At 38.2% G+C, this 27,346-nt stretch overlaps 1 protein-coding gene and 1 long non-coding RNA gene across 2 annotated transcripts in view; one reads left to right on the top strand and one right to left on the bottom strand.

Annotated features, from left to right (window-relative positions):
• Window positions 1-27,110, top strand: LOC121643002. Its single transcript, XR_006011021.1, has 3 exons — window positions 1-12; window positions 8,261-8,267; window positions 27,004-27,110. It is a non-coding gene; the product is annotated as an uncharacterized LOC121643002 (long non-coding RNA).
• Window positions 20,531-27,346, bottom strand: part of cdh16 (cadherin 16, KSP-cadherin) — a 31,445-nt gene continuing 24,629 nt past the window's right edge. The window contains exons 13-17 of the mRNA XM_041990113.1: window positions 24,680-24,810; window positions 24,288-24,527; window positions 21,472-21,588; window positions 20,848-20,964; window positions 20,531-20,631 (exon numbers count right to left, since the gene is read on the bottom strand). Coding sequence (XP_041846047.1) covers window positions 20,531-20,631; window positions 20,848-20,964; window positions 21,472-21,588; window positions 24,288-24,527; window positions 24,680-24,810 — 706 coding nt within the window. The remainder of the gene's footprint in view (window positions 20,632-20,847; window positions 20,965-21,471; window positions 21,589-24,287; window positions 24,528-24,679; window positions 24,811-27,346) is intronic.

Here is a 27,346-nt window from a genome sequence, read left to right as displayed (position 1 = left end):
ACCAGGTTTAATGTAAAACAATGTGTGAGTTTAATTCAGAGAAAATTAACATCTTGGAAGACCTCAATATTTATGGAGGACTCAAACTGCCAAAATCAAAAATAAATACAGAAATATAACGATGGCTCAATAAACAAATTGATTTGCCAATAAATTATACAAAATGTGTTTTTCTATTGACAAACCTATACAACCTGACAAATGTTTATTTCTTCTGTCATTTTAAAATGTTTAATTTTAACTTTGTATTAATACTCCTATTTATTTACTTTTCCATGTAATATTCACTTTAAAAAATTTCAATACAGCTCTCATTGTTAAGTACCAGTGGTCATGACAAACAAACGAGTTATTTTTAATTCCCTTAACTGAACTCCATAAAACAAGTACAGATAATGGATGGTTGGGTAACGCTGCTGAGACATGTAGACCTGAAACAGACTGGACAAAACTGAGGAGATGATGGTCCTGACTGGCTAGGAAAGAGCTGAAGGATGCCACCGGCAATGGGTCACTGCATTCAGTCAGTCAGCCCTGTTGTGACTGCTGATACTTTTAAATGAGAGCTGTATTGATTAGTAAAATAAAATAACCACCAAACACGTTCATTTTTCCTGTATATTTGTAATATATAAGTGAGGAAAACCTATATGATTACAGAATTAAGAAAGGCTTCATAATCAGAGGGAGCTGCTTTTTTCCAGCAGCAGCAGCTGGGGCGGACCTCCCCCCTTCACTTAGGCTACGTTCACACTGCAGGTCTTAAGGCTCAAATAATATTTTCTTCCAAAATCCCAATTTTTTGTGTGGTTGTTGACATTATCATTTCAATGTGGCCTTCATCACACTTAAGTGTGAATGGTATTTGCTGTTTTTCTCACTTCTATGATGTCAAAGTTGGATAAAATGCAACATGACCGTTCAGACTGAGACCACAAAATTTAATTAAAACGGTTGAAAATGACAATATAAATATATACATGTCACATTTTACAAGTTTCTTAATGAGAACATTTTTTTTAGATTTTTGTGTAATTTATTGGTAAATCAATTTGTTTATTGAGGCATTTTTATATTTCTGTATTTATTTTTTATTTTGGCAGTCTCAGTTTTCCATATAAATTCCCTTACTTTTTGCATATCCCTCATCAGAATGATAATAACTGAATTAATTAATGTTTATAATGTTTGAGCACATTAGACATGTAAACTTGTTTTTGCATGATTATACTTGAAGCTCTTCCTTTGTGTTGATCATCCAGTAGGTGGCAGTATTTGTTTTTTTGTATAATTTACAGTGTGAGCAGCTTTTTGTGTACCAGATGTAATTTTGTTTGCAGAAAAAAAAAACTAACCAAAAACAAGCTATAACAATACACAGAAACAGATGAGGAGATTAAGAAATTAAATTATCTCTGCATTATGGCTGACAGGAACAGAACTTGCAAACAACTGGCAGCTTTGTTTTTGGATTCTCAATCAATTACACTTGACCTTGCCTTTGTCTGAAACTCCTGCTTAAATGTAGAGATTACATTACCTTGTCTGGTGGCATTTGCATCTGATATCAGTAGAAAAAAAATAGTGTGTGGGTCAATGAATCAGGAATAATTGTGGATGTGTGAAGTATATATAACATATGTTCTCAAATAATCGTTCCAAAATAGTATCAGTGAGCTTTATTAAGACTGAGAATACCTGAGTAGGTGCTTCATGCTCAGCCACAATCAATGTGCCATGTAATATGAGCTTACAGTCAGACTCAGAAATAGTCAGTCACATGTATTTTTAGGACTGGGATATCTACTTGCTTGTTGTAGTGATTTTCTTTTTCCAGACACAGCAATATCTGAGTGACATTGTGAAATACAAACCTGCAGGACAATCATACCGCAGAGTTTTAGAAGAGGAGAAAATGCTAAGGTAGCCTCATTTGTTGCTATAAAACACAGTTATTTTATCAGTTCCAGACATGTCCAGCTACAACTTGAATACAACTTGGATATTTTACATAAATAAAATATACCTAAACTTGTCGGTATTTCTAGTCTCAAATAAACTCCCATAGAATCACAAACATTAGCTTGTGTTAGCTTTTAAGTAATGTTTGCGAATTTCTATGAGTTTATTTACATCTTAGAATACTGCTCAGCAACTCCCCCTAAAAACAAACAAACAAAAAAAAAAAAAACAAAACATTTTTTTTCAAAGATATACTATTACTATTGTATTATGTCATTTAAAATTTTCTGATTACAAAAATTACAAAAAGATTTTTTTATTATTCTGTTGTCTGGTGAGAGAAAACTCAGAAATCCAAAATGTCAGTCATGGAGAAGCTTTTAATATTATTGTAGGTAGGAAAATTTGACTATCAAAAAGGCAAATGTAAGTAATGTTATACACATTTTTTAATGATTCTGCAAATATAATAGCATAATTCTTTAAATAGTATTTAAGAAATGCAGCCATTTGTCTCTCTCTCTCTCTCTCTCTCTCTCTCTCTCTCTCTCTCTCTCTCTCTCTCTATATATATATATATATATATATATATTTATATGAAAACGTGGCAGCCAACCCAAGCCTACGGCCTCTCCGACCACCACCAAACATTTATCTACATATCCTCATTCAATGCCAACACTGGAAGAAGGGAGGGTAAAGTGTCTTGCCCAAGGACACTGGGGGAGTGAGAATTGATCCGCTATCCTTTCTCATATCGGCGACCTGCGCTACTACCTGAGCAGCTGTCACCACACATACAAGTAAAGATCACTAGGGGAAGCTCTAAAAATACAGACAGGAAGTTTTAAGAGATGTGTGAAATGAAGGCAACAGTGATGCCAGAGGTAATCGGAGCACTTGTGGTCATGACCTCCAAACCAGAAAGCTGGTTCCACCAGGAACACCATCTCTGTCCAGAAGAATGTGATCTAGAGACAGCTAGGGTTGTATTAAACTACGAGGTGGCCACCCACATGGGGTCAAGCGTAGAGTATGTCTGTATATTTATTTTATTACAAGTGTCTTGAATATTGGTGTATAAATTATTGATCTACATCAGAGCTAAAAAAAGAAATGTGATGTTAAAATGAAATCTCACTCTTTAGAAAATGTGTACTTGAAATATTAAAAAGTAGTTTTCAGGTCATAAGAGCTGCTACGGAAATCATTATCTGTGAAGTATTCGATTGATATCTGTGACACATGAATGCACCTTTATTATTTCATCCATAATTCATAATAGTTTTAAGTGATGGAGAAATTAATCAATAAACAGCAACAGAATCTGGTGATTCGTAACTCTAGTTTTTAAGTAAATCTGAAGGTTAAAAATATTTTTTAGATATATATTTTAGAATTGTACATTAGAGCATTATTTAATTGCTTTCTATCACAGACAGCATCATGGAGATTGATGGAAAAATCCTACATCCGAGTGCAGGAGTTAAGGATTCTTTTGGAGCTTGATCCAAAAGAATCCCCAAGAAATCTACTTCTTTTATTTTGATCATTCTGATTGTAACATATCTACTGTGACGCTCTGAACCCTAAAGACTAGCCTTTGCTAAATGTTTGCATTTCAGCAGTGCAATCATCTTATTTCATTCTTAAATAAAATTATTTTGTTGATGAATTAATTTGATTGGTAGAAAATCAATTTTTTTTCACTACCATGCAGCTACAAAGGCTAAAACCATGTCAGCTATTGAGCCACAGTAACTGCTTCTTCTGACCCAAACTACTAAATCTAACCTTCTAATCTGATTTATGATGCCACAGTCCACGTAGAGTAAGTCACATTTTCTGTTTCAGCATTAAATCTGAAAAACAGGATGCTAAATTTTTAAATCGTTTTAAAAATCTCAATATTACCAAGGCCAGTGATTCAATCTAGCAATCAGAGGACATGGCCATGGTGCGGTTGCCATGGATACAAACAGCACATGCACTGCAAAACAAATGCTTGGCCAGCTCATATCTCCCCTACTTGTCTATGAGCCAGTGATCCATCGCCATCACCCTGTCAGAAAATAAAACTATACTACAAAAATATCTTATGCTTATTTCCCCCAGAGACCCTTCCTGTCACAGCGACACGTGTGTGTTTCTCCATTTATTGCAGACCTTTATTTAGCTTTGTGTTATCTAGGTCTGTTTTGTGTGGGCACTTTGTGATCTTGTTATTCTTACATTACATACACACACCACCAGTCTTTCTTGGTTGATAATATGTAGCATTTGTTCTGGTTCAGGGTCAAGTTTGAGGTAACAACTATCAAAACCTGCCAGATATATTATACAGATCTTATGGGTTATGCGTTTACAGCAAAAGCATTAAAGTTGTCAGGAAGTGACTCTGATTCAGTGGGTGTGTTATAAGTCACAGCAGAAAAAAAGATGAGGTTCTCCTTGACCACACTGTTGGTGGTCTGTTGCGATAACTGAAGCAAATAGAGCTTTGGTTTCAAAGGACAGAGGTCTTGATCTGTAATTCAGTCCTTGTCTGTCAGCTAAAATTCCTTAAAGGCTTTAATCTGTGGAACTTTTAATTAGAAATAACAGTTTCCTCTAGTCTTGGTGTCTGATTTTGGTCCTGCTTCGCAGATAATCAGTAAATGTTCGATCAAAGAGTCACTATGTAGGTAATGGTGGTCACCCTAACCCCTGCCATTTGATCTTGCCAGTATAGGGTTACCAAATCATAGAGCCATGACATATTCTGAGGGGAAACAGACTCCTACATAGTCTGCAGGGAGCTCAACTTTCATTACTCATTGACCTGTAAAGAGCACTGAGCACATCCAAGCCCTAGTGTTTGCACAGTCTCTACAGCAACACACAGTCAGTGCTACACTAGTCAACCCATATTTATTTCATGCACGTCTGTCTAAAATTAGTGTCATAAACATTTGGCTGATAGAGAAGATACATAAAACCAACTGTAGTCTTAGGAATCAAGTTAGTGAAGCGATTTCAGTCACAGAGGATAGAGTTAATGTATGTCACTTATCCCAGAGGTTCATTATCATGAAATTAGTTAGAAGGAAATTCATGACAATAAATAAGCCCCATCTTCATGCAGAAGAATCTGTATTGTAAAGTTAGGTATGTAACCATAGCAACAAGTGAAGAGGCAGTTACAGAAACTGATTAGAAGCAATAAGAGCAAAGAAAGCTGATTATATTCACAATTCTGTGTACATTACAGTCTGTATAAAGTGACACTTTCAGAAAAAATGACAAACTTATTTTTATTTAAGTTAACATGATCTGCTTAAAATAACTATAGAAAATTCAATATGTGTTAAAATCATGCTAGTACTGAAGGAAATGTCCAATAAGAAGATAATTAAATTCATAAGGGGGAATAATCCACTGTTATTGAATATCAACATTAATTTCTAAGGCACTCCCCTGATTTGATTTAAACTTGACACAAGAAGTAAGAAAATTAGTGTTTGGCTAATTATTTTTATTTTTTTTTTTAAATATTCATTTGTTTTGAGATTCAAGTGCTGCCGAGTGTGTGCCAGTTACAGTTGTTTGACTGCAATCTTACTGGCAACTAACTGAAAGACAGACATATCGGAATGAGATCCCATATGTATAGAATCTGAAAAAAAAATTCCATCGTCCCAGATGACAATGATCTCCCACACAGTTAGGATCATCACAGAGTACCTCCAAAGTTTGGGAGTGAAGACGATGGACCAGCATGAGGAGGATATGCCAAGCTGTTCTGGCTGTGTATGGATCTTCTACAGTCTGACAGTGTAAAATGAATAAAGTGTGAAAATGACCAATATGTGTTGTTTTTTCCATATTATTGTGGGAGACTGTAATCATCCAATTCAGTAAGCAACTCAAAACAAGAGTGAATATCAATGGGAGAAAATTGTCGGGCATTTTGGCACATTTATTTGTGAGCACAATCCACATGTTTAGCTCTGTTGTTCATTTTCGCAAAAGCACAATTCTAACAAGTTATACCTCAGTGTAAAGGTGACTAATCAGGCTTTCCAATGATGTGAAGTACAACACCAACTGGTATTAATAAAGGGGTGAAATAATCAACCAGATTTCCTTTCTTTTTGTTTTAAGTTTAGTTGATTGGATATGTTAGTTGTGGACTGATTTTGTAATTTCCAGAGCCAAACAGCAAACATGGCACTTATAAAACACTTCTGCGAGGTTACAAATACACCCCAAATAGAGAGATCATGCGGATAAAATGGACAGGGACTCGGACATGTAAGCTTTCTTTATTAAAAGAGCTTTAATACATATTTATTATAACAAGAAGATAAATTTATCATCCAATAAATTTGAATTAAAGTTAATCTGCCAGACTTTATTCCAGACAGCCCCATTAAAAAGCAGTCTGATAATAACTATACAGGTCTAACTGGGACAGACCCGTGTGATCATCTCTATGTCTGTCCCTCTGGATTGACTCCAAAAACATCACAGGCCTCTGGCCAGTTTGATCCCTGCCGCATCTGTTATCTGCTGCAATTCCCACAACCAACCACCATTGACACGTTTGAGTCAGAGGGGTCAGTCATGCACCCAAAAGTGTCACAAGTTTCCAAAGGTCCCTATCCCTCAGGTCCAGTGGGTCAAAAATAGTCTCTGTTTGCCTTTTATAAATCAGAGTGTTTCTATAAAAAGCATCTGGCTGACCAGAAACCTCAGCTAAAGCCACATCACCCTATCTTTAGCTTTATTTATGTCCTAGTGTTGACAGCACCACTTGCAAAGCTTTCCAGTCACCGTCACATGTGTGCCGAGGCCTCGGCCCGATGCTGGAAATCACCGTGGAGAGAAACTGTAATCAGTGAGCCCATGGCACTGGCAAGCCTGCATCCCTTAGAGAAACAAACCACCCCACAGCTGCTGAGTTAACGGCTTGATGGTTCTTGCCCTCAGATTCTTTCCATCTACTTAGTGTTTATGGAGCTCTCATCTGATGGCAGATAAGCACGTCCACTATTGTTTAAAGATGATTGGCATGATTTTACTATAATTGTCATGTGCAAGAATTATCATGAAATGACATCTAGTAAAAATAGATAAGTATGCAGTTGCAGCTTTAGTTGACTAATGTATGTCACATTTCTTTTGCAGATCTGTGTTATTCATACAATATAAACCCTGGCTTTCTCAGTGGGAGCCTCTTCAGCTTGGACAATGAGAAGCAGAATCCTGTAAAAAAATGCAGGATCAATACAAACAAATATTAAATACATAGGTGCATGGTAGACTGTCAACATGCATCTTAGCTATTAATAGTTGCTTAACCCAGTAAACAGTTTGGAAATATATCAAATGCACAAATTAATACATAATTAGTTTATAATGTAGAACTTGGACCCTGGTAGATTTAAGGCCTGAGACTTTTTTTTTTTTTATCTACGTACGGGATAACTGATTGACTTCATTATTAGGTACACAATTTAATTTACATGCTCTTTCTGACAAACTGAGTCAATGACTTCGAGTGGTCACAGTTTGAGTTTGAGTACTCCTGCAAACATTATCCAAGTAAATTTGAATAAACCCACAGAAGAAAAAGCAAAATATAAACTTTTTGTATTTCTGATACACTTTGAAGCTGAAGCATAATGAAGAATAGTAATAATACTACAGTTCTTTCGAAATGATAAATGTAATTTAAATTATTATTTCATTCAGTTTTTGTAACTTTTTTTATGTCCATAAAACTGAAATATTGACATTTCTTTCACTAATTAAAATTAGCACTATGCACCTTTCTGACCTTAAAAATTTGTTTCATGTTTGTTTTGATGGCCCAATGACATTTATTATGTACATTCATGGAGCCATTGCCCAGCAGCGTCCTGAGGCTTAGAAACTGCACTTCACAACTTTTTCATCTGGAAGTTTTGCTTCACGCACCATGTCACATGCCAGCAACTGGATATCAACAAAGTGGCCATTTTGAACGTGCACCATGGCTGATTCATCAAAGAAATTTAAGAGGACATTATTAGCGGAAGAGAGGAAAAGAAAGAAGAAAGGGACAAAGCAAGAGATAAGACAAGAGTCACAAACAAACTGATTTTTAATTATTAGAGAGAGAGCTGAGAATACAAGTAGGATGCAAGATGGATGCTGAATTATCCATCTTTCGGGGGTACCTGACTGAGAAATTCTGCTTAAGTTAAGCAGTGCTTCTTTAAGATAATTAGTTAATTGATGATTGAATGTGTTTAGCAGCTGCTGGAAGTCTTAGACAATAGGTTAAATAGATGTAGACATTTTTAAAGCACAGGATCAATTGAGAAAAGATACATTTGGAAATTAAAAGGATGAAAGAATTTTGATTGATTTGAGTAACAATTTAGAATTTTCGACATCCATCTCACACGCTGTCCACAAGCTTAAAAAATAGCTTTTATTGATCTTTATGAGAGAAATCAAATACATTCAATATTACTAAAGCCTTTTTTTCTTCATTATTGGTTTTCCATCTGTGAATGCTACACCAACCTTTAATCATGCCTTTCAACTTTTTCTGTCCCACATTCTGTTCACCTCTTAATATTTTTTTCTTTCTTTTAGGTATTTTATTATTTTCCTGTTGCCTCCTCTTGAATTATGCATTAAATATGATCCTTACATGCCCTCAAACTTCTCACAAAACTGCTGGTCCTCCTACTTTTTGTTGGCTTTTAAGCACTGCTCTTCTTCTGTGTGCTATTTATGGTAGTAATATGGTCATTATAGTGTAAAATGATTCTCTACTACACAATGAAAAATATTTTGTATCTTTCTTCACAAATTTTTCTCATTGTTACACACGATAATTGACACTTTAACTTTATTGTTGTTCCATTGGGTAATGTTCCACAAGTTTTGGGGTTTAAATGATAAGGTGAATCTGGGGTCACATCTTAGACTCACGTTTTCTGGTCTTGTGGGATTTGCTAAACAAACATAAAAAGAAGAAGTTAAAGGACTCGAAAGTATCCAATTTGAAGCCATGACAAGAGCTATTTAAAATCTTCATATTCTAAGAAAAGGAGCTCCAATGTTTCCGTCATCTCCTTTGGCATGGGATACACCAGACCAGAGATGCCCAAGTTCGGTCCTCGAGATCTACCATCCTTTTAGATGCAACCCTTCTCCAACACACTCAAATCAGACATCATTTGCATGTCATTCAGCTCTGCAGAGGCCTAGTAATGAGCCAGTCATTTGATTCAGGTGTGTTGGAGAAGGGTTGGATCTAAAATTTGCAGGATGGTAGATTTCGAGGACCGGACTTGGGCACCCCTGGCCTAAGTTAAAATAACAACATGTAACCTTCCTTTTTTCAAATAAAGGGACAATGTGTGTACATAAATCACAATGGCTCTGAATGTTCAAATCCTTGTGGACCCCTTGTGCTCTTGGGGGACCCCCTTGGGGGTCCTGGACCCCAGGTTGGGAACCATTGCTTTAGAAAACCAGGTGAGTCGGAGCCAGGGAGGGGAGAAAAGGAAGGCCCATCAATACTAAAACGAGGTCCAACGAAGAGTGTGTGTGGCGCTGGTGATTATAAAGCCTGGTAGGTAAATTGGTCACAGGTGTGGATGATCAGTACCCAGGAGATTGACAGTGAAGATGCAGGGAAGGAGTGGGTGTGAGACTGGTGTGGGCATAACACAAGGCCTGCCCCCTATTACTGTTTTTGTGTTTCTGTATTATATGGATATACATATGATGGAAATGGTTTAATTTGGCGTAGAGCCACTTCACAGTTTAGTGTAAATGTGGTCAGATTTTCATTGCAGGATGATAGTCTTTCAAGTTTTTCAGATTTCTCCTACCATCTTTCTTTAACCCCTTTGACTATTTGCCCACAGAAAAAGAGGTTATTTTTGGCTAAATTAAACTAAATTGTTTGTATCAGAAGAATGATGGCAGAATATAGTATTTACAGATAGTATGGATCATATCTTAAAGCTTAAAATTTGACTTTTTTTGGTGTGTCCATTTATTAAAAAGTGAAGGCCAGAAAAGTTTAAGAACTTCCCACTAACCTGCTGATTTACTATGGCCATACTGTAATACAGTGTAAATAAAATGTAAATGAGTGAAATGGTGACGCAGCACTCATAGCTGGGACTATGGTAGTGCTAAAACTCTCCTGGGAGATGCCATCTGTCACTACTTCAAAAAAAAACAAAACTTTGAGGAGAATGACAGAGTGCATTCCTCCCAGTGGAAAAACTGAGTGTGTTACTACTTTGCCAAAACCTTTTCTCATCTTCTTCTCTGTCCAGCACTTCTCTTATGTGTTTCATCAAGTATAGCTCAGAGCAGGTTTACCCACACATGGACAGTAGGCCTCGTCCCACTCAAGCTTCAGTTCATGACTGATGGCAGAAGTCAGATTCACAATGAACAAAGATGTTGTAGGTGGACTGTGTTTATGTCTACATTTGTGGGCCTTTTTTGCTCTTATGACTGGAGCAGTTATGTTAAAGGTCTTCTAGTGATTTTATTAGGTTTGCATCATGAAACAAATAGTTGGTCATGATTTCTATTAGTAATGCCTGATTTAAACCAGCACTTAGTCTGAGGAGTGGTATCATGCAAATGCCTTGTGTGGGACGAATGCAATGAAAGCAATGAATGATTGGAAGATTTTCATTTCATTACTGAGGATGTTCTTCTTCTTTATATGTACAAAATGCAATCTTGCACTGTTATGTGAATATCTTTTATAATGACGGTTCATACCTCAAAGTCAAGCAATTGAAAACATAAGTTTGAAGGTTACATGAAATAAATAAATCGGATGTCATAGAAGGTCCCAGAAAAGCTACAAAACACCAGTCAGTTAAACATTTAAATCTCTTGTCGGGGTATCATTTATAAAAATGTCAGAAAGATTAGACTGTTAATATTCCATTATCATTAAAATCATGCATTGTAATTTTTTTATTGATTATTATTATTATTATTATTATTATTTTTTAACAAAATACAAATTATATTATCATAGGTAGATAAAGCATTGACAGGCCAGTATAAGCAGTACCTGGATTTAGAAACAGAAAAGATTCTTACAAGTTACAATTGAAATTTGAGTCATCAGTAACATGTCCTTCCATTTTCTCACACGTGGTGTCCAGGATGACATGAGAAGCTTTTTCAGGATTAAAGAATAGTTTGAATGAAGCTCTTTTGAGTACCTCATATTATCTTATTAATCAGCAAATGCCTTGATTTCTCTGGTGAAGTTTTTGCATCCTCACTTTCATGATTCCCTGCTGTTGTTAATAACAGCATTTCTGACTTCTCATGATTTAATCAAAAGTGCCCCAAGCAAAATGGTGGTTTTAGTTTGGTTTGTGTGTCTGATAAAAAAGAGAGAAGCTATGTGTTATTTAATGCTTTTGCTAACAGATAAAATCATTAGATGTAAAAATTATTTGATCCCACTGACAAATTCATTTAATTGTACAGAGCGGTTCTGGGCAACACATAATTTCTTCACAAGTGCAATGATTGCAGACCCAGCTTTCTATTGCTGGAAGTACTCAACAGTGCTTTAAATCCAGGGCTAAAAACAGTCTGCAACAAAAGTCCTTTTGAAACATTCGCTGGAAACTGATGTCCTCAGCTGCATTACAAAATGACTGAGCCAATTTATAAATTGAATTATTTCTTTGTGACTCTGGTTTGGTGTTGATGGCAGAGCAAGCAAGCCAGAAGAAATGGAATGGCCATTTTTCTGGAGTTTACAGTACCTTTGTATTTATTAATTTTCTTTGACTGAAAACACAGACAATAACATATCTTTTGTATGCATCTGTTAGCTAACATCTGCTGCTAGCTTGTCATATTATGCTCATTGTTATTGAGCAGGTGATTTGTGCTAATTAAATAAATGTATTTCATTAGCACGCTGTCTAAAGAATGTCATGGAGGGGGGGTTGAAGGCATGCATGTTCTTGCACTGTGCCAAATTGTGCTGAATTGCGGCTGTAGATTGTCTGAATACTAAATTCTGTTTGTGCATCATCAATCACATATACAAATGGACAGTTTATGTTAAAAAAAGAACAAATCCAACTCATTTACTTAAATCGATATATTAATGTTGCAGCTATTTTATGTTGTTTATTTGAGCATTTTAAAATATATATTCACACACACCATCAGTAGCAATACTGCAGTTTTAAAAATAATAATTTGATTGTACTGAACTAGATTCAGATGCTTTTAGAATATAACAAAGTCACACCTAAACATTGCAACGTGATAGATTCTAGTTAACTTCCATGTTTATATTCCAGCTGCTTTTTAAATGAGATTGTTCATCTCCAGCTTCCTGTTTTGATACTCTGAAATGTACGGGTGTTTGCAGCTTCTGAAATGCCATAAATAGCAGGAGTGACGCACATACTCTGTCAAACATCCATTTTAGTTGACAAGCAGTTTAAGCTGTTTTCCTGTCTAGAACATCAAATTACTGCATTTAATAAATAACAAAATACATGTGCATGCATTTTAATTCCCATGTGTGTTACATACAAAAAACCATTATTTTCCTTATTTGGAGGTTACAGTGGTGTAAACATCAGCAATATCCTGTCATCAGAAGGCAGACAGTGTTGCAAAAATTGAACTGAGTCAAGTATGTGTAAAGTCTAGACTACAATGGAAAAATCATGGAAGTACAGCTAAAGATCAGCTGAAACACTCAGTTTATTTAAATCCAAATTAAAGACCCACCTGTTCTCTGCTGCATTCTAGTTTTTATTTAGAAGTTCAAATCTGCATGTTTCTCTTAAGCTTGAATTTTGAAACATGATCATTTTTTAATACTGATTTTCCCTACAATGGAACTTTATTTCTTGCATTTTATCTATTTTATTTGAGCTTTTTTTCCATTTTAATTTAATTTAACTGAATTCTTTTATTTTTTGTTTTTTTAATTAACTTGTTTTTGCTTCCTGCGCCCTGCTGCAATGCTTGTAATGTTTTATGTAAAGCACTTTGAATTGTACATCCATCCATCCATTTTCTGCCGCTTATCAAGAGTCGGGTCGCGGGGGCTGCTGCCTAAGCAGGGAAGCCCAGACTTCCCTCTCCACGGCCACATTCACCCGCTCATCCGGAGGGATCCCGAGGTGTTCCCAGGCCAGCCGAGAGATGTAGTCCGTCCAGCGTTTCCTAGGTCTTCCCCGGGGCGTCTTTCTGGTGGGACGTGCCTGGAACACCTCACCAGGGAGGCATCCAGGAGGCATCCTAACCAGATGCCCGAGCCACCTCATCTGGCTCTTGATGTGGAGGAGCAGCAGCTCTACTCTGAGCCCCTTCCGGATCACCGAGCTTCTCACCCTATCTCTAAGGGAGAGCCTGGCCACCCTGCGGAGAAAACTCATTTCGGCCGCTTGTATTCGCGATCTTATTCTTTCAGTCACTACCCACAGCTCATGACCATAGGTGAGGGTACCTTGCACTGCAGACACCGCACCGATCCGCCTATCGATCTCCCCCTCCATCCTTTCCTCACTCGTGAACAAGACCCCGAGATACGTGAACTCCTCCACTTGGGGCAGGACCCTATTGCAGACCCAGAGAGAGCACTCCACCTTTTTCCGGCTGAGGACCATGGTCTCGGACTTGGAGGTGCTGATTCTCATCCCAGCCGGTTCACACTCGGCTGCGAATCGCTCCAGTGAGAGCTGAAGATCACGGCCCGATGAAGCAAACAGAACCACATCATCCGCAAAGAGCAGAGACCCAATCCTGAGTCCACCGAACCGGATCCCCTCAACACCTCGGTTGCGCCTAGAAATTCTGTTCATAAAGGTTATGAACAGAATTGGTGACAGAGGGCAGCCTTGGCGGAGTCCAACCCGCGCTGGAAACGATTCTGATTTACTGCTGGCAATGCGGACCAAGCTCTGACACCGGTCATACAGGGACTGGACAGCTCATACAAGCGAGTCTGGCACTCCATACTCCCGGAGTACCCCCCACAGGAGTCCCCGGGGAACACGGTCGAATGACTTCTTCAAGTCCACTAAACACATGTAGATTGGTTGGGCAAACTACCATGCCCCCTCAAAGACCCCGAAGAGAGTGTAGAGCTGGTCCACTGTTCCATGACCGGGACGAAAACCACACTGCTCCTCCTCAATCCAAGGTCCGACTATCCAACGGACCCTCCTCTCAAGCACCCCTGAATAGACCTTACCGGGGAGGCTGAGGAGTGTGATCCCCCTGTAGTTGGAGCACACTCTCCGGTCCCCCTTTTTAAAGAGGGAAACCACCACCCCAGTCTTCCAGTCCAGGGGAACTGTCCCCGATGTCCACGAGATGCTGCAGAAGCGTGTCAACCAAGACAGCCCTACAGCATCCAGAGCCTTAAGGAACTCTGGGCAGACCTCATCCACCCCCAGGGCCTTGTCACCGAGGAGCTTTTTAACCACCTCAGCGACCTCAGCCCCAGAGACAGGAGAGCCAGCACCAGCTACCCCAGACTCTGCTTCCTCATCAGAAGACGTGTTGGTGGGATTGAGGTGGTGTTATGTCCCCCTCATACTCATCAGCTAGGGTGGCCGCAGAGGATACATTATCCACTCGGTGCTCATTAAGATGCACCACCAACCCTTCTGGTAACCGACTCTTAAATTCTTCAACCAGAATCAGCTCTCTAAGTTTTTCAAAAGTTGTTACATCACACGAAGCACACCAGCGATCAAAGAGCGTGCTCTTCTCTTGCGCATACTCCACAAAAGTCTGAGAGGACTCTTTCTTATGGGCGCGAAACTTCTGTCTGTATGCCTCCGGAACCAACGCATACGCTTTGAGAACCGTGGCTTTCACAATTTCATAATTTTGGCTTGCTGCAAGAGGGAGCGCTGCTACTACCTCCTGAGCTTTACCAGTTAACCGGCATTGTACCAGTAATGGCCAACACTCTTTAGTCCAGTGCAGCACAAGCGCAATGCGCTCAAATGCCTAAAAAATAGCTGTCCACATCTGACTCACCAAACACCGGAACAAAAGGAATGAACTTTGTGATGTCATACGGAGCCATGGGACTCTGAGACCCTGAAGGTGCAGCAGAGATCCACGGTAAGGTGGCCTTGGCCTGGGCAGCCAGCTTGACCTGCCGCAAGCGCACAGGTTTGTCGGCTTCAATTTCCAGCTTTTTGAGTTCAAGCTGAAATTGTCACTGCTGGGCCTTCTCCTGGGTTTCCATTTAAAGTCTGGCCAGCTTCAGCCTATAACGTGCACTCAGCATTGAGGCACTAGAGTCGCTGTTCAACTGGAGAGGATCAAAACGGGGAAGCGTGACAGGCGTCTCAGGCCTATCACCGTCCTCAATTTCCTCATCCACATCGACCAGACCCAGCTGAGCCTTCTGCTCAGCTTCCACCCCACCCACACTGGTGGAGGGAACAGCCTCATCAGGAGAATCCTCTGATTTCCCAGCAACCTCAGGCACCTGAAGCACCTGCCGTTCCACCAAGCCTGCCACCACTAATGACTTCAGTTCCTTTTTCCGACTTTGTTTCGGCCATGTAATGTCATAGTGGTCCGCCACTAAGGCTAACACCCTCACAACATGCTTGGGTCTGCCAGGCCTGACCAGCATCCTCCCCCACCATCTGAGCCAACTCACCACCAGGTGGTGATCAGTTGACAGCTCCGCCCCTCTCTTCACCCACTTTAAATTGTCTTGTACATGAAATGTGCTATACAAATAAATTTGCCTTGCCTTGCCTAAAAAAGAAGGTGAATAAAATGTTCTACCTAAAACACATATATATAGCAGTTCTGGAGGTTAATATGTATACCAGTACTTAGGTGTAACAGTGGCACATAAAAAAGCATATTAAAAACCCAGAAGGAATTTACTATATTCTGTATAATTCTATGAGGAGAGGATACTACATAAAGGGAATTAAAATGATAAATTAATAAATAACTTTACACTAAATGAAATTATGTAATTCTATCAGTTTGAAAATGGTTTTAAAAATATATAAATATATACACAAGTCAACAAAATGTCGAAGAACAGCTTTGCTGTCTCTTCATACTTGTGGCAGAATTGTGAAATATTGTACCAATGATCTACAACAGTATCTCATACAAGATATAGCACTATAGCTAATACATGCTAAGAAACAAATAGTAATTGATCTAATTGATTACTTCAAATCTTTTTTAATTCATGTGTTTAATCACATTATACCCCTGCTGGATCAGAGCTGCAGCATACCGAATTAATGGTTTCTCACGCTGCCAGTGATTAGTGTTATCTGAAACAAGACAGCTTTGCAACCTCCTGGAATCACAAGTCAGCACCACTCAACCCACTTTTACAGTTGAAGGAAGGCTGGAAAAAACAACCCCTGAAATGACAAGCCCCTCTTGTTTGGACTCACAGCTAACCTAGGAGTTTGGCCAAATCAACTGTTAAAGTGCAGTTCTCGTAATGTTGGACAGCTGGAGTATATCAGTCACAATTATGCAACACAACTCACCAGTACACTATGTTACTGCAGCACCATTCCTGTTAGTGAATCTGTTTAGCGTGCAAAGGGAAAACCCTTTCAGACCCTAGCCTTATACAACCGTCCCTTAATTGCAGGCACTTTACATTAGTCAAAGACAGTTTGCTTGGTAAGCATGTTGAAAGAACTAAGCTTAATGACGCATTCCTTGAGGTTATTTTAGTGGGAAATCCTGAACTCATTCATTTTCCATTTAAACAACATTAACGGAATGCAGAAGTCCTTTTTATGTCCTAGCTGTTATGTCAAGGTCAGGGGTGTAGTACAAAATTATAGGCCCTATGTACAAACCATCTATGTCGACTTGATCGATAGTCCTCAAACAGAGGTAATAAATGCCACCTTAGTTTAACTTCTAAATGGCAAATAGTTTCTCTGGCCATATTCCTGATTCATCTGGCAGACTTCTGCAATTATCATCCTCGCACTGTCTTTTTGTTCCTTTTCTTTTCTCTCCTAAACCTCCTCACTACCTTCAGAGCAACCTTCACTCCCCATTTCTTCACTTGTATCTTCTAGCTCTCTTTCTTGTTCTCTCTGCCACAAGGACAGACCCCATAAAAGCTAGACAGATACAAGATTATCATAACTTATTTATAGCAGAACATACAATAAAATGCATTTGAATCAACTGAAGATGATTGTGTCTAAATTAAAAAACTTAACTGCCTCCATGAGCTCTTCTTGTATCACGTCCTCGATGATCATCTGGATTATGATGGACCTGCAGCTTCTGCTATGTCTGAAACTGAGGACCATGGGTTTCATGATGTTAAGCTTTGCTAATACTGATGTTACAATGTTAAAGTGGTGCTGAAAGGTTCAAAATATAGGATTGTTATGCAATAAACCATTTGCTAGGTTACACCAAAAAACACATGAGTCATGTTTTCTATTGTACCTCCTGTCATACTGTGAACTTATTCTACTCTGTGTCTTGTAACATGCAGGCTGAGCAACTTTCGGATTCATGGCACATGATTGATCACTAGGAAAGTGCTAAAAAATCTATAAGCAGAACAGTTTTTTATTGCTTACTTCATTTTATTACTCTGTGTTTATTTTCTTTCCCTTTTCTGTCATCGAGACTTCACTTTCTTTGGGAAATACATAAATTTCTCCTCTGGCTGTTTGGCTGTGTTCTGTGTGTAACTCAGTTGAACAGACTGCTGCAGGTGTGGACCAAAACATTTAGCATTATTTTAGAGGGGTGATAGTCTCTCAAAGAACATCCATGATTATTGTAAAGCAAAATTCATTATCCCTACAACTTCATTCAGGCAAACTGATTTGAACTTAAGTGAACTCTTTAAAACCCAAACAGATGGTGACAATGCCCCCCTCTCCCATCTCCTCTGGTGGGGTGTGATTGCTTTTCATGTCATAGGTCCTCTATCACAGAGGTTCTCAAACTTTTTGAACCATTAACCCCCAGAATAACATAAATTGGTGTTTGCGACCCACCCCCACATGACAAAAATATTATTATTAAAATATTAATTCAAGATTCCCTAAATTATCTAACACAATTCAGGTGGAAATGCGGATCCTGTCAGGCCGATGAATCGTTGTGGAAAGTTTTTATAAGAGAAGAAGTCTCAGTAATGACTTATAGCAGCAGTGCTACCCAGTAAGACTCCAGTATCTGGTGGGGGAACTGTCAAGTTTGGAGCCAAAGTGAAACTATGCAATCTTAAAACAAGCTTAAAAATAGACAAAGCTGTGGGGAAACTCAGTCCAGAGGGAGCAGCGATTAGGAAAAACACTGTTCTGCATTGGTAAATGAGCAATGGAAAACCAGCCACTGGGGGAAAACCGGTCACTGCTCAACTGTTCCCGTCCCCTAGCATCCATCCATATGTGGTGAGTTATCTTTCATTTACCAAGATGTTCAAGGGATTGCAAATTTCACTCCCAATTGTCTCTATGACCTTGTACCCCAATTGAACCAGCTGAACCATAACTGTTCTCTCAAGGTCTGTTAGAACACATCAAGGCTGGAAGTTGGAGGCGTATTACCTCCCAAATGTAACATTTGACCCCATGTCATAAGCTAATCCCTTCCCCACTGCTCTCTCATCTCCCTCAGGGTGCTTTTCAGTATTCTGTTTTTTGTACTTGGAACTTGCTTTGATTGGAACAGTTAGCCAGAGATATAAATAGCCTAATATAAATGGGCAGTGTGTGTGTAGGCCATCAGCTGCATTGTCTGTAGATGTGGTGGTGGTGAGTCAGTCATTGCATATTGAAAACGTTCAGTTTAGTAAGCATTCGATCTTTACGCACATGTATTTTCCATTGAGTCACTTTACCCTTCTCAGTTAATGTTGAAGATGTGTTTGCTCATTAATTTTCTGCAAGAAGCATCTGCTAAATTCTAACCTGGGAGATAGAAAATGAAGGCTGTCATTACTACAGAAAAGAGACCTACTAATGTGGAGACTTTTCATATCATCTTGTTTCAATGAGTCTATGTTCAAAATGATCTGAATCAGGACTGTTCTATGAAGAACTGTTGTTTTGATAGAAGAACAAGTAGCTTACATTAAGTTTGGTCATGTGTAAATATTAACATGAACAGATTCCATTCATTTGTTTTAGTTTCAGGATCTTTTTTTTGAGCAAAGTAGCTCATCCTACTGAATGTTTTATGTCTTGTAAAAGTTTGTCTGACTGACCTATATGGGTTTAAATTAATTTTTGTTTTAATAAACTGTCAGCATCTTCATTTGCTAACCATTTAACCATTTATTGACAAAAATTATTTGCATCTACCTGCATAGAAACTGTTACAATTTTGCCAGTAGCATCCTGATGTGCCTGCCCTCTTTTCTCCTTACACGAGTAGGTTTATAAAAATGAATTACACTTTTGCTATAAAATGATTTATTCAATTAATGAAGTTTTGTCTTTTATCATTGAGAGGTGATTACTTCATTGGACACAGTTGGATGAATGTCATTCAGTGGACCTTCAGTTTGCGAGCTATTCATAGCAACACTTTGGTCTGAATATAGCTTTGCTTGGTGGTTAGGTCGTCTGGGTCAGTGTTTGAAAAGCCTTAATCTGGAGAATGCAGCACGCTGCTAATGCTATTACGTATTTCAGGCTGAATCATTAGATTAAGAGTAAAGTGTTTTAGTACGTACGTAGAGAAAGCAGGTAGCTGCAGCGAATGCATCGTGATCTACTGATCTAGGTGAGAAGTTCACATCTGCAGAACAACAATACATTAATTACTTTTGGTAGAATGAATGAAAACAACAAACATAATGAAGCAAATGTAATGAAATACTACAGCCGCTGCTTTCAGTGTGTTTTAATTCTACTGATGTGTGAAATTACATCAGATCACATCATTTACAGGGATGATTTTTCATTTTTTTTTATGTAAAAACGATGTTTTTTTTTATAGCATCTTAACATAATCATGATAATGCTAGTTCACCTAACACCTGTGTGAAATTTAAATGATTAACAGGTGCATGCAGTCTGAAAAACGGCAGAGTAGAAAGAAACAGAAGAAAGAAAAGTTCAAAACTAATAAGAAAAGTTGTAACTGTTGAAATTTTATTATTTCTTTTTACTCTCTTAAAAACCATAGATTTACTCCTAACATGCATTTATTTATTTATTTTTTTTCTTCACATTTTTCCATACCATGGTTCTAACTGTGGTGGTAAATATATAAAACATTCAAACACAAATTAACAGCTCCAAGGTAATAAAAAAGGCAAAATTGAAAACAAGCAAACATTATGTCTAAGCCACAGGCCTGAGCACTCTGCAAACACTAGGCTGACCTAAAATGTCTTTACATGCTATGATTAAATGACTGAAATAAAATCCAAGTGCACTTAAAGCAACATTGCAGTGGTGCAGATAGATGGGTAGATACTACTACTACTACTACTACTACTACTAGTACTACTACTACTACTAAAAATAATAATAATAATAATATATGGTAATCAGACTGAAATCTTCAGAGGGACCCACTCCTGGTTAGTTCTGCTCGGCTGTTTGGGGTTCTGGTATGACAGCCTGACAAATACAACAATGAGGATGGTTCCTGAAATTAAAAATAAATGAATAGATAATAATAAAGCTATCTTATTACTTATTGGTTCACAGTATAGACACATAATAACCCAAAGGTCCTGCAACACATATGATCTAAGTACTTCTGTACATATTGTAATGAAGCATACAATGCATTCTAGATTGGATGGGTGTGCAGAATTTGTCATAATAGATTTAAAGTGTTTAAGAAAAACACTCTGCTTACCTATGACTGCAAAGGTGCCAAGCAGAATTCCTACAGCAGACTGTATAGTTGGCATTCCCTGCAGTGGCTTTGCTGGCATTTTGCAGTTCCCTCTGACATTACAGGGACAAACTGTCACTGACAGAAGAGGAAAAAAGCGAAGGCACTCAATCTTTTCCAGTCTAGAAATCAGTAATATCATAGATCATTTTATGTTTACGACCGATGCACCGTTTTGGAATTTAAAGATAAAAATAAATAACAAGTAATTTTAACTCCCATTAAAAACACCAAACACTCATATTTAATGTTATATCTTAAGTAGATAGAGTCTCAAGGCTCAAGACAAAACTCTGCACCCACACCTTTTTCTCCTTGCCATAACCAGTGCACAAGAAGGTGTCCTCTTCTGTTTTTATAAAAAAAGGTTAGCGGGCTGCATCAGGCAGAACAAAGTCTTAAGAGAGCTGCGTAATCACAAGCCTGGAAAAATCATTTGTAAAGCCCCACTGCATCATTAATAAACAAGAACACAGCTAGGACAAGCTGGCATGCAGAGGTTGATCTCTATTGATTGTTCCAATGCTCCTGCCCAATAACCTCCCTGCACTCGCTACAACTTGTGAGCAGAAGTGTCAGCATTACCTGGCAAGTTTATTAAGGTGCTCCTGGGTGGAGAGCTGCTGTCAGAGATGGTGAAAGGCACAGTGTAGACCTCAGGGGCCAGGTATGGGATGTTTAATGACAGGTTGGTGTGAGTATCTGAATGTTAGAAAGTAATACCTAAAATTAGTATTATTTGTATTTATTAAACAGATTTATACAGAAGAAAAACAGATTTTCTTGTCCTGCTTGTTGTAGTAGAGCTCATCATGGTGACTTATGATTAATTTTATGATGAATTGCCATAAAAGCATTATAAGATAACTAATCAAAGGAAGCATGCACTGCCTAATACTTGGATTTAATGGTAAAAAAGAGACATATAACAGTATCCTTCATATTATTCACATATGGGTTTTACAATTTCTGCTAAAAACACACCCATATAACATCATAGCTACACAGCAAACAGAAAGAGAAAGACTAATGGAGCTGTGGATGGAATGGTCTGGAGCCTGTGGCTCTTTATCTTATCACTTTGAATCAGTCTAAAATACAAGCCTGGTTGTATGACGTACAAAACCCTGCCCTACGAGGAGAAGCATTTTATCAGGCTGTTTGAACCCTTATCTGAGGGTCTTTAATGCTGCACTTGCACCTAACCATCACCCCCCTTCAAGTTCCATTTGCCACTCAGGGAAACATAACCTGAGCAGCCTTTCTATAGAGGCTGTCAATGGTAATGCACTTTACATTTTACATGATAGACGTGTGTCCACCCACCTAGAAGTGTTTTTTTTCTTCTTCTTTTTAAATGTCATTAAACCTACATGCAAACTGGATACATGTTTTTCCCTTGATGCTATTAAAAGTCAGTAAGAAAGAAATAAGAGCATTTTACCACATTATAATTGAGATTCTGCATTAAAAAAAGATCTGCCAGTCAAGTTCCTGAAAGATGAATACTGATAAGTCACAAACACACACCCAGACACACAAGTTCTCTTCATAAGAGGTTGTGGCTGTGACACACAAACTGTTCAACTCTACAGCAAATTATACTGACACAAGTACAGCCATTACTGCTTGTGACCAGGTGCAAAGCATTCTGGGAGAGGCTTCTTTTAGCTCCCATTAGCTGTCAGGAAACCAGTGGTGACGCCAAAGAAATTACACAGAAGATATAATTACAGCTCGGCTCAATCAATACCAACAGGAACAGGGGAGTGAAAGAGAAACAGAAAAAGAAAAAAACCTGAGAGGGAAGCAGTTTTATCGTTTGACTGACTCAGACGTCATAGCTGTAAATAGTTGTCATGAAATGAACCCAACACTAGCAGCTTACAACTCCAAAAAAAGCATGATTAGATTATATCTTCTGTTCAGGACTGGAGAAAAGATGCAGAAAGAAGCCGGATCACTCTCTTTCTTTAATTATAGGTTTTCATGAATTTGCTTCAGTCAAGGTAATTCAAAACATCCAGTACACCGTGGCAGGCATGATATGTGTCCACTGGCTCAGTGTGAAAATCAATTTATCAGTAACATCACATTGCATGACTCTGTGGCTAGATGGCAACAATCTGTTAAAATCATTATTTTTCAGAAGAACAGCTTCACAGTTTACTTGGTTTAAAAAAATAAATAAATAAAAAAATAAAACACAAAGATTTTAGATCTTAAATATCATTAAAGCACTGGTCACTGTATAAATTTATTTCATTTTAAAGGGAAAAAATAATAGAATCTATTACATAACATATCTTATATATTTGTCTTATATACATATATTACCAACATGACTCAGACGGATCTGGGTGTTAATCTGTTATATCGCTCAGGTCAGTGAATGTAATTTTGTATACTGCAGAAACATTGAAAACCGTGTCATGTCATATTAGTTGCCCAATATGTTTACCTGGCAGAACCTTTGAGAGTGAAGGTGAAATTCTGTCTCGTTATTACTGGAGACACATTTTGAGACACATTAATTCTTACAGGGCTTTGGCTCATAATGTACAGTATGGATACCAGATTTTGGAACGTTTTTCTGGCTAACTTGAGCTGATTATAATACCTATTTAGCATTATTTTTATTGGCTTTGTGACACTACCTGGCCATAATTAAAACATGACCTGATTGAAAATCATCAACTTTAACAAATGATTAGAACATGATTTTGATAAAGATCAGCCACATGTTTTTACTCCCAACTTGTCTCATAGTTTCCAACATATAAAGAACTACTCTACAGCTGGAGATTGGCTGTTTGTCTGCAAGCTGTAAGGATGTTGGAGTGGAGGAGTAATTGTGTCTTGCATTCAAGTCCAACTTTTAAACCACAGTCGCCTAGAAACTTTTATTTTTACTTTCTTTGCCCTACTACTGTCACACTTCAGTTTGTATAAGAAGTACCGGGTTAGATGATAGATAGAAGTTTCAAGTCAGATTAGACGATAAAAGTACTTTGTTCATGCGTGGCATTAAAATGAATGTTAGGTTCAAAAAGCATCATTTTAAGGAATAAAAATGCTAAACAAAAATCAACTTTTCTGTGGACATTTTCTAGTTTGCAGATGTCCAGAAACTGTTACCAGCATGGAAAACACTGCACATCCAAACATTGCTATGCAATAACTATTTGTTCAAAACTGACAAAGCAGCTTCTTTTCTGTATGTAAGAGTCTGTATGTGATGAGATGGGAGTGAGAACAAGTTGTTACGGGCAGGCATTTTACTTCTGCTACTTTCATTAAAACTGATGTAGAAAAGTAGGTTAATCTCCCCCTTGCCTTATCATATGAATGAATAGGCTTATGTTTTTAAATTCAGTTCACTGTAACTACATTTTCCTCACCATTAATAGGTGTTAGTTTCCAGTTACGCCGAACTATGGTATCACTGCGGAGGGAGAAATTAAGTCTGCCTCCATGCTGCGGTCCATCGCTGTCTCGTGAAGCCAGAACCAGAGCTTGGTCCTCCCAGCGAGGCGTGCATAGGTACTTCCAGGAATAGTCTCCAACCAGCACAGGACTGTTATCGTTCACATCCAGGATATGGACAGTCACCAGGGTAGATGCAGATAGGGAGGAGTTTCCTTGGGTGGACATACAGTTACAGTTGTTTGGTTCAATTCACATCCCCTAATAACAACATACTCTGTATAGTTTGTTTCTATGTAACTATACAATCTGTGAACAAACATTTAAAATTTTTAGTTTTTTAGTTTTATTATATAAATGATCTTACGTCCATCCACTGCAATGACCTCCATGGTGTATGTGCTGTTTTCCTCTCTGTCCAAAGCCTGAACAGTTTTTAGTTCACCAGAATATTTCCCAATTGAGAAGTATTTCTTGGTGTCCCCTTGAAGAGAATACCTAAACAGAACATCAGATGTGTTAACCCCCAAACCTGCCCAACCCCGAGAGAACATAACAACAACAACAACACGAAAACTATGTGCAATATATATAACAGTTAGGTACACACACATATATGCCTGCATGTTGTATGCGTGCAGTATATGTGTGTATGAATGATACTGACATGATAGCATCACAGAGTATCACCTAGAATGAAAGGAAAGGTGAACAAGACAGTAGTGAGGCCAGCAATGTTGTATGGTTTAGAGACAGTAGAACTAAAGAAAAGAAAGGAGGCAGAATTTGAGGTTGCAGAGACTAAAATGTTGAGGTTCTCAGAGACCAGACTGAAATGGTTTGGACATGTACTGAGGAGTAATAGTGTATATATTGGTTGAAGGATGCTGAGGTTGGAATTGCCAGGAAGCAGGCCTAGAGGAAGACCAATGAGGAGATTTATGGATGTTATGGGGGAAGACATGAATGTAGTTGGTGTGAGAGGATACAGAGGATAGGGATAGATGGAAGCAGATGATTAGCTGTGGCGACCCCTAAAGGGAAAAGCCAAAAGGAAAAGAAGAAGACAGTATATACATGTGTGTATATATATATATATATATACTGCAGCAGTTTTCTCTTGAAATAGCAACAGTTAAATATGTCTTCATATATATTTAGAAAATCAAATATTTATGAGAAAGAAGCATGAAATTTTCAGGATTTACTAACTAAAAGGTAAAAAGTCAGCAGGATGAATTTAAAGCTGTGAAGCTGCTTCCTTCTAAACACAGAAGGAACAATATGTGATGAATATCAGCATCAGGTGAACAGACAGAAAGCAGGATTAGAATCTCACAGCTTCTAGATGGTGAGGAGAGATAAATATTCCCAATATGCACAATAACTTCCATCCATGCACCTTCACTGCTTCATCATCCAGATTTCTGGCCTATAAATTCTCTAAACTTTCATTTTTAGCTTGACTGCACCTGCACCCTCTGCTACCGGGATTTAAGGGGTTAACATCTCGTTTCCGGGTGTAGCGTCAGATGTATAAATGTAACTATAAACATGTGTGGTCCAGAAAGTCCAGAATCAAAGCTGACAGCTCAGCAAAATCCTTTCTATGTCCACCAAACACAGTTAAGACAACAAACAATTCAAAGACCAGGTACAGAAAGTCCAAAAAATATGTAAACACAGATGATGTCTCCCTGTGTCCACCCGATGGCATGAACACTGACAAACGACTCCTCTACTGAAAGCTCACATCTCACAGATTCCACAGCTGGAAGTTTCATCTCGTTATGACCAAGATTCACCGAACCAGAGGCAGAAGAAGGCTCGCTTTATGCTTTACGCTTGTAAAAGTCAGAAAGCATGGCTTTCCTTTGCTGTCTTGAATAAATTAAAACCGCATTTATATCTAAAAAAAAAAAAAAAAAAAAAAAAAAAGTTTAAAAAAAGATTTAAAAAGTTTCTCATTGTCTTTTGGGAGCAGTTCCCCGTCCAAAAATCACGATGCTCTGCTATCTGCATGAGTTTTGATAGACAAAGATAATTGTCGGTTCTTCTTCTTTCTTTACTTCCAGACAGAAAATGTCTCTTCATTTTAATAAACCTGCTCTCTCCTGATTACATCAGATGCACCGCTACAGCAGGGAAGGGAGACATGGACGCCATATTTCTGTCATCAAAGCTAGTGGCCATCATAAAAAAAAAAAAAAAACAACTTAACGCACGATTAAAAAAAAATTAAAGGCATTAATTAAGCGTTGTATTAACGTGCGTTAACACGTTACCATGCCCAGCACTAACATTTATACCATGGTCTGGGTGAATACTCAATTCTGATCGGCTGGAAGGTGTCCATTAAAAAGTGATATTTGGCACCTATGAAAGAAGTTCCGGTCAAATAGACTTATTGTTGTAGATTATTGTGCTGACTAAACGGTAGTTGGTAACCATGGCAACAGAAACTCAGACGCTGGGCTACAGATGCCAGAGCAGCCTGCAGGCTAATTGAACAGCAGGTTAAGAGTCGCCGCTGGAGACACGGCAGATCACGTCTGTGACAGGGCGTCCCTATGAAAGCAGCCTGTGGACTTTGACAGTTTGAAACAAAATGTAACATCATCCTCTGGACACACAAGCTATAAGAGCTGAACCTGCCCTCTGAAATGTTTGTGTCACGTCACATAACTGCAGCTGACTGAGCTGCAGGTTCTGTGTCAGAGCTGGTTACCTTGGTAACGCGTCACAATGAAATAGTCCACTCAGCCGCTTCTTGTGAAAAACTTAGGATTTTATGGGTAAAAAACAACATTTACGCATGAATAGTTTATTTAATGTTTTTTTCTTTCTTAATGGACCATGGTATAAGCAGGATAATGCCCTCCGAGGAAGCCATTATCATAATTTGTGAACCGCCCGAAGCGAAGGGTCATCCATTAATTTATGATAATGGCCACCTCTTCGGGCATTATCCCTTACATATATACTTGTCATATATTTTTTTATACTTTCACATTATGATATTCTTCTTATTTTT

This window comes from Melanotaenia boesemani, chromosome 1, assembly GCF_017639745.1.
Source record: "Melanotaenia boesemani isolate fMelBoe1 chromosome 1, fMelBoe1.pri, whole genome shotgun sequence".
In the NCBI taxonomy this organism is placed as follows: domain Eukaryota; kingdom Metazoa; phylum Chordata; class Actinopteri; order Atheriniformes; family Melanotaeniidae; genus Melanotaenia; species Melanotaenia boesemani.
This window is presented reverse-complemented; position numbering and strand designations above follow the sequence as displayed.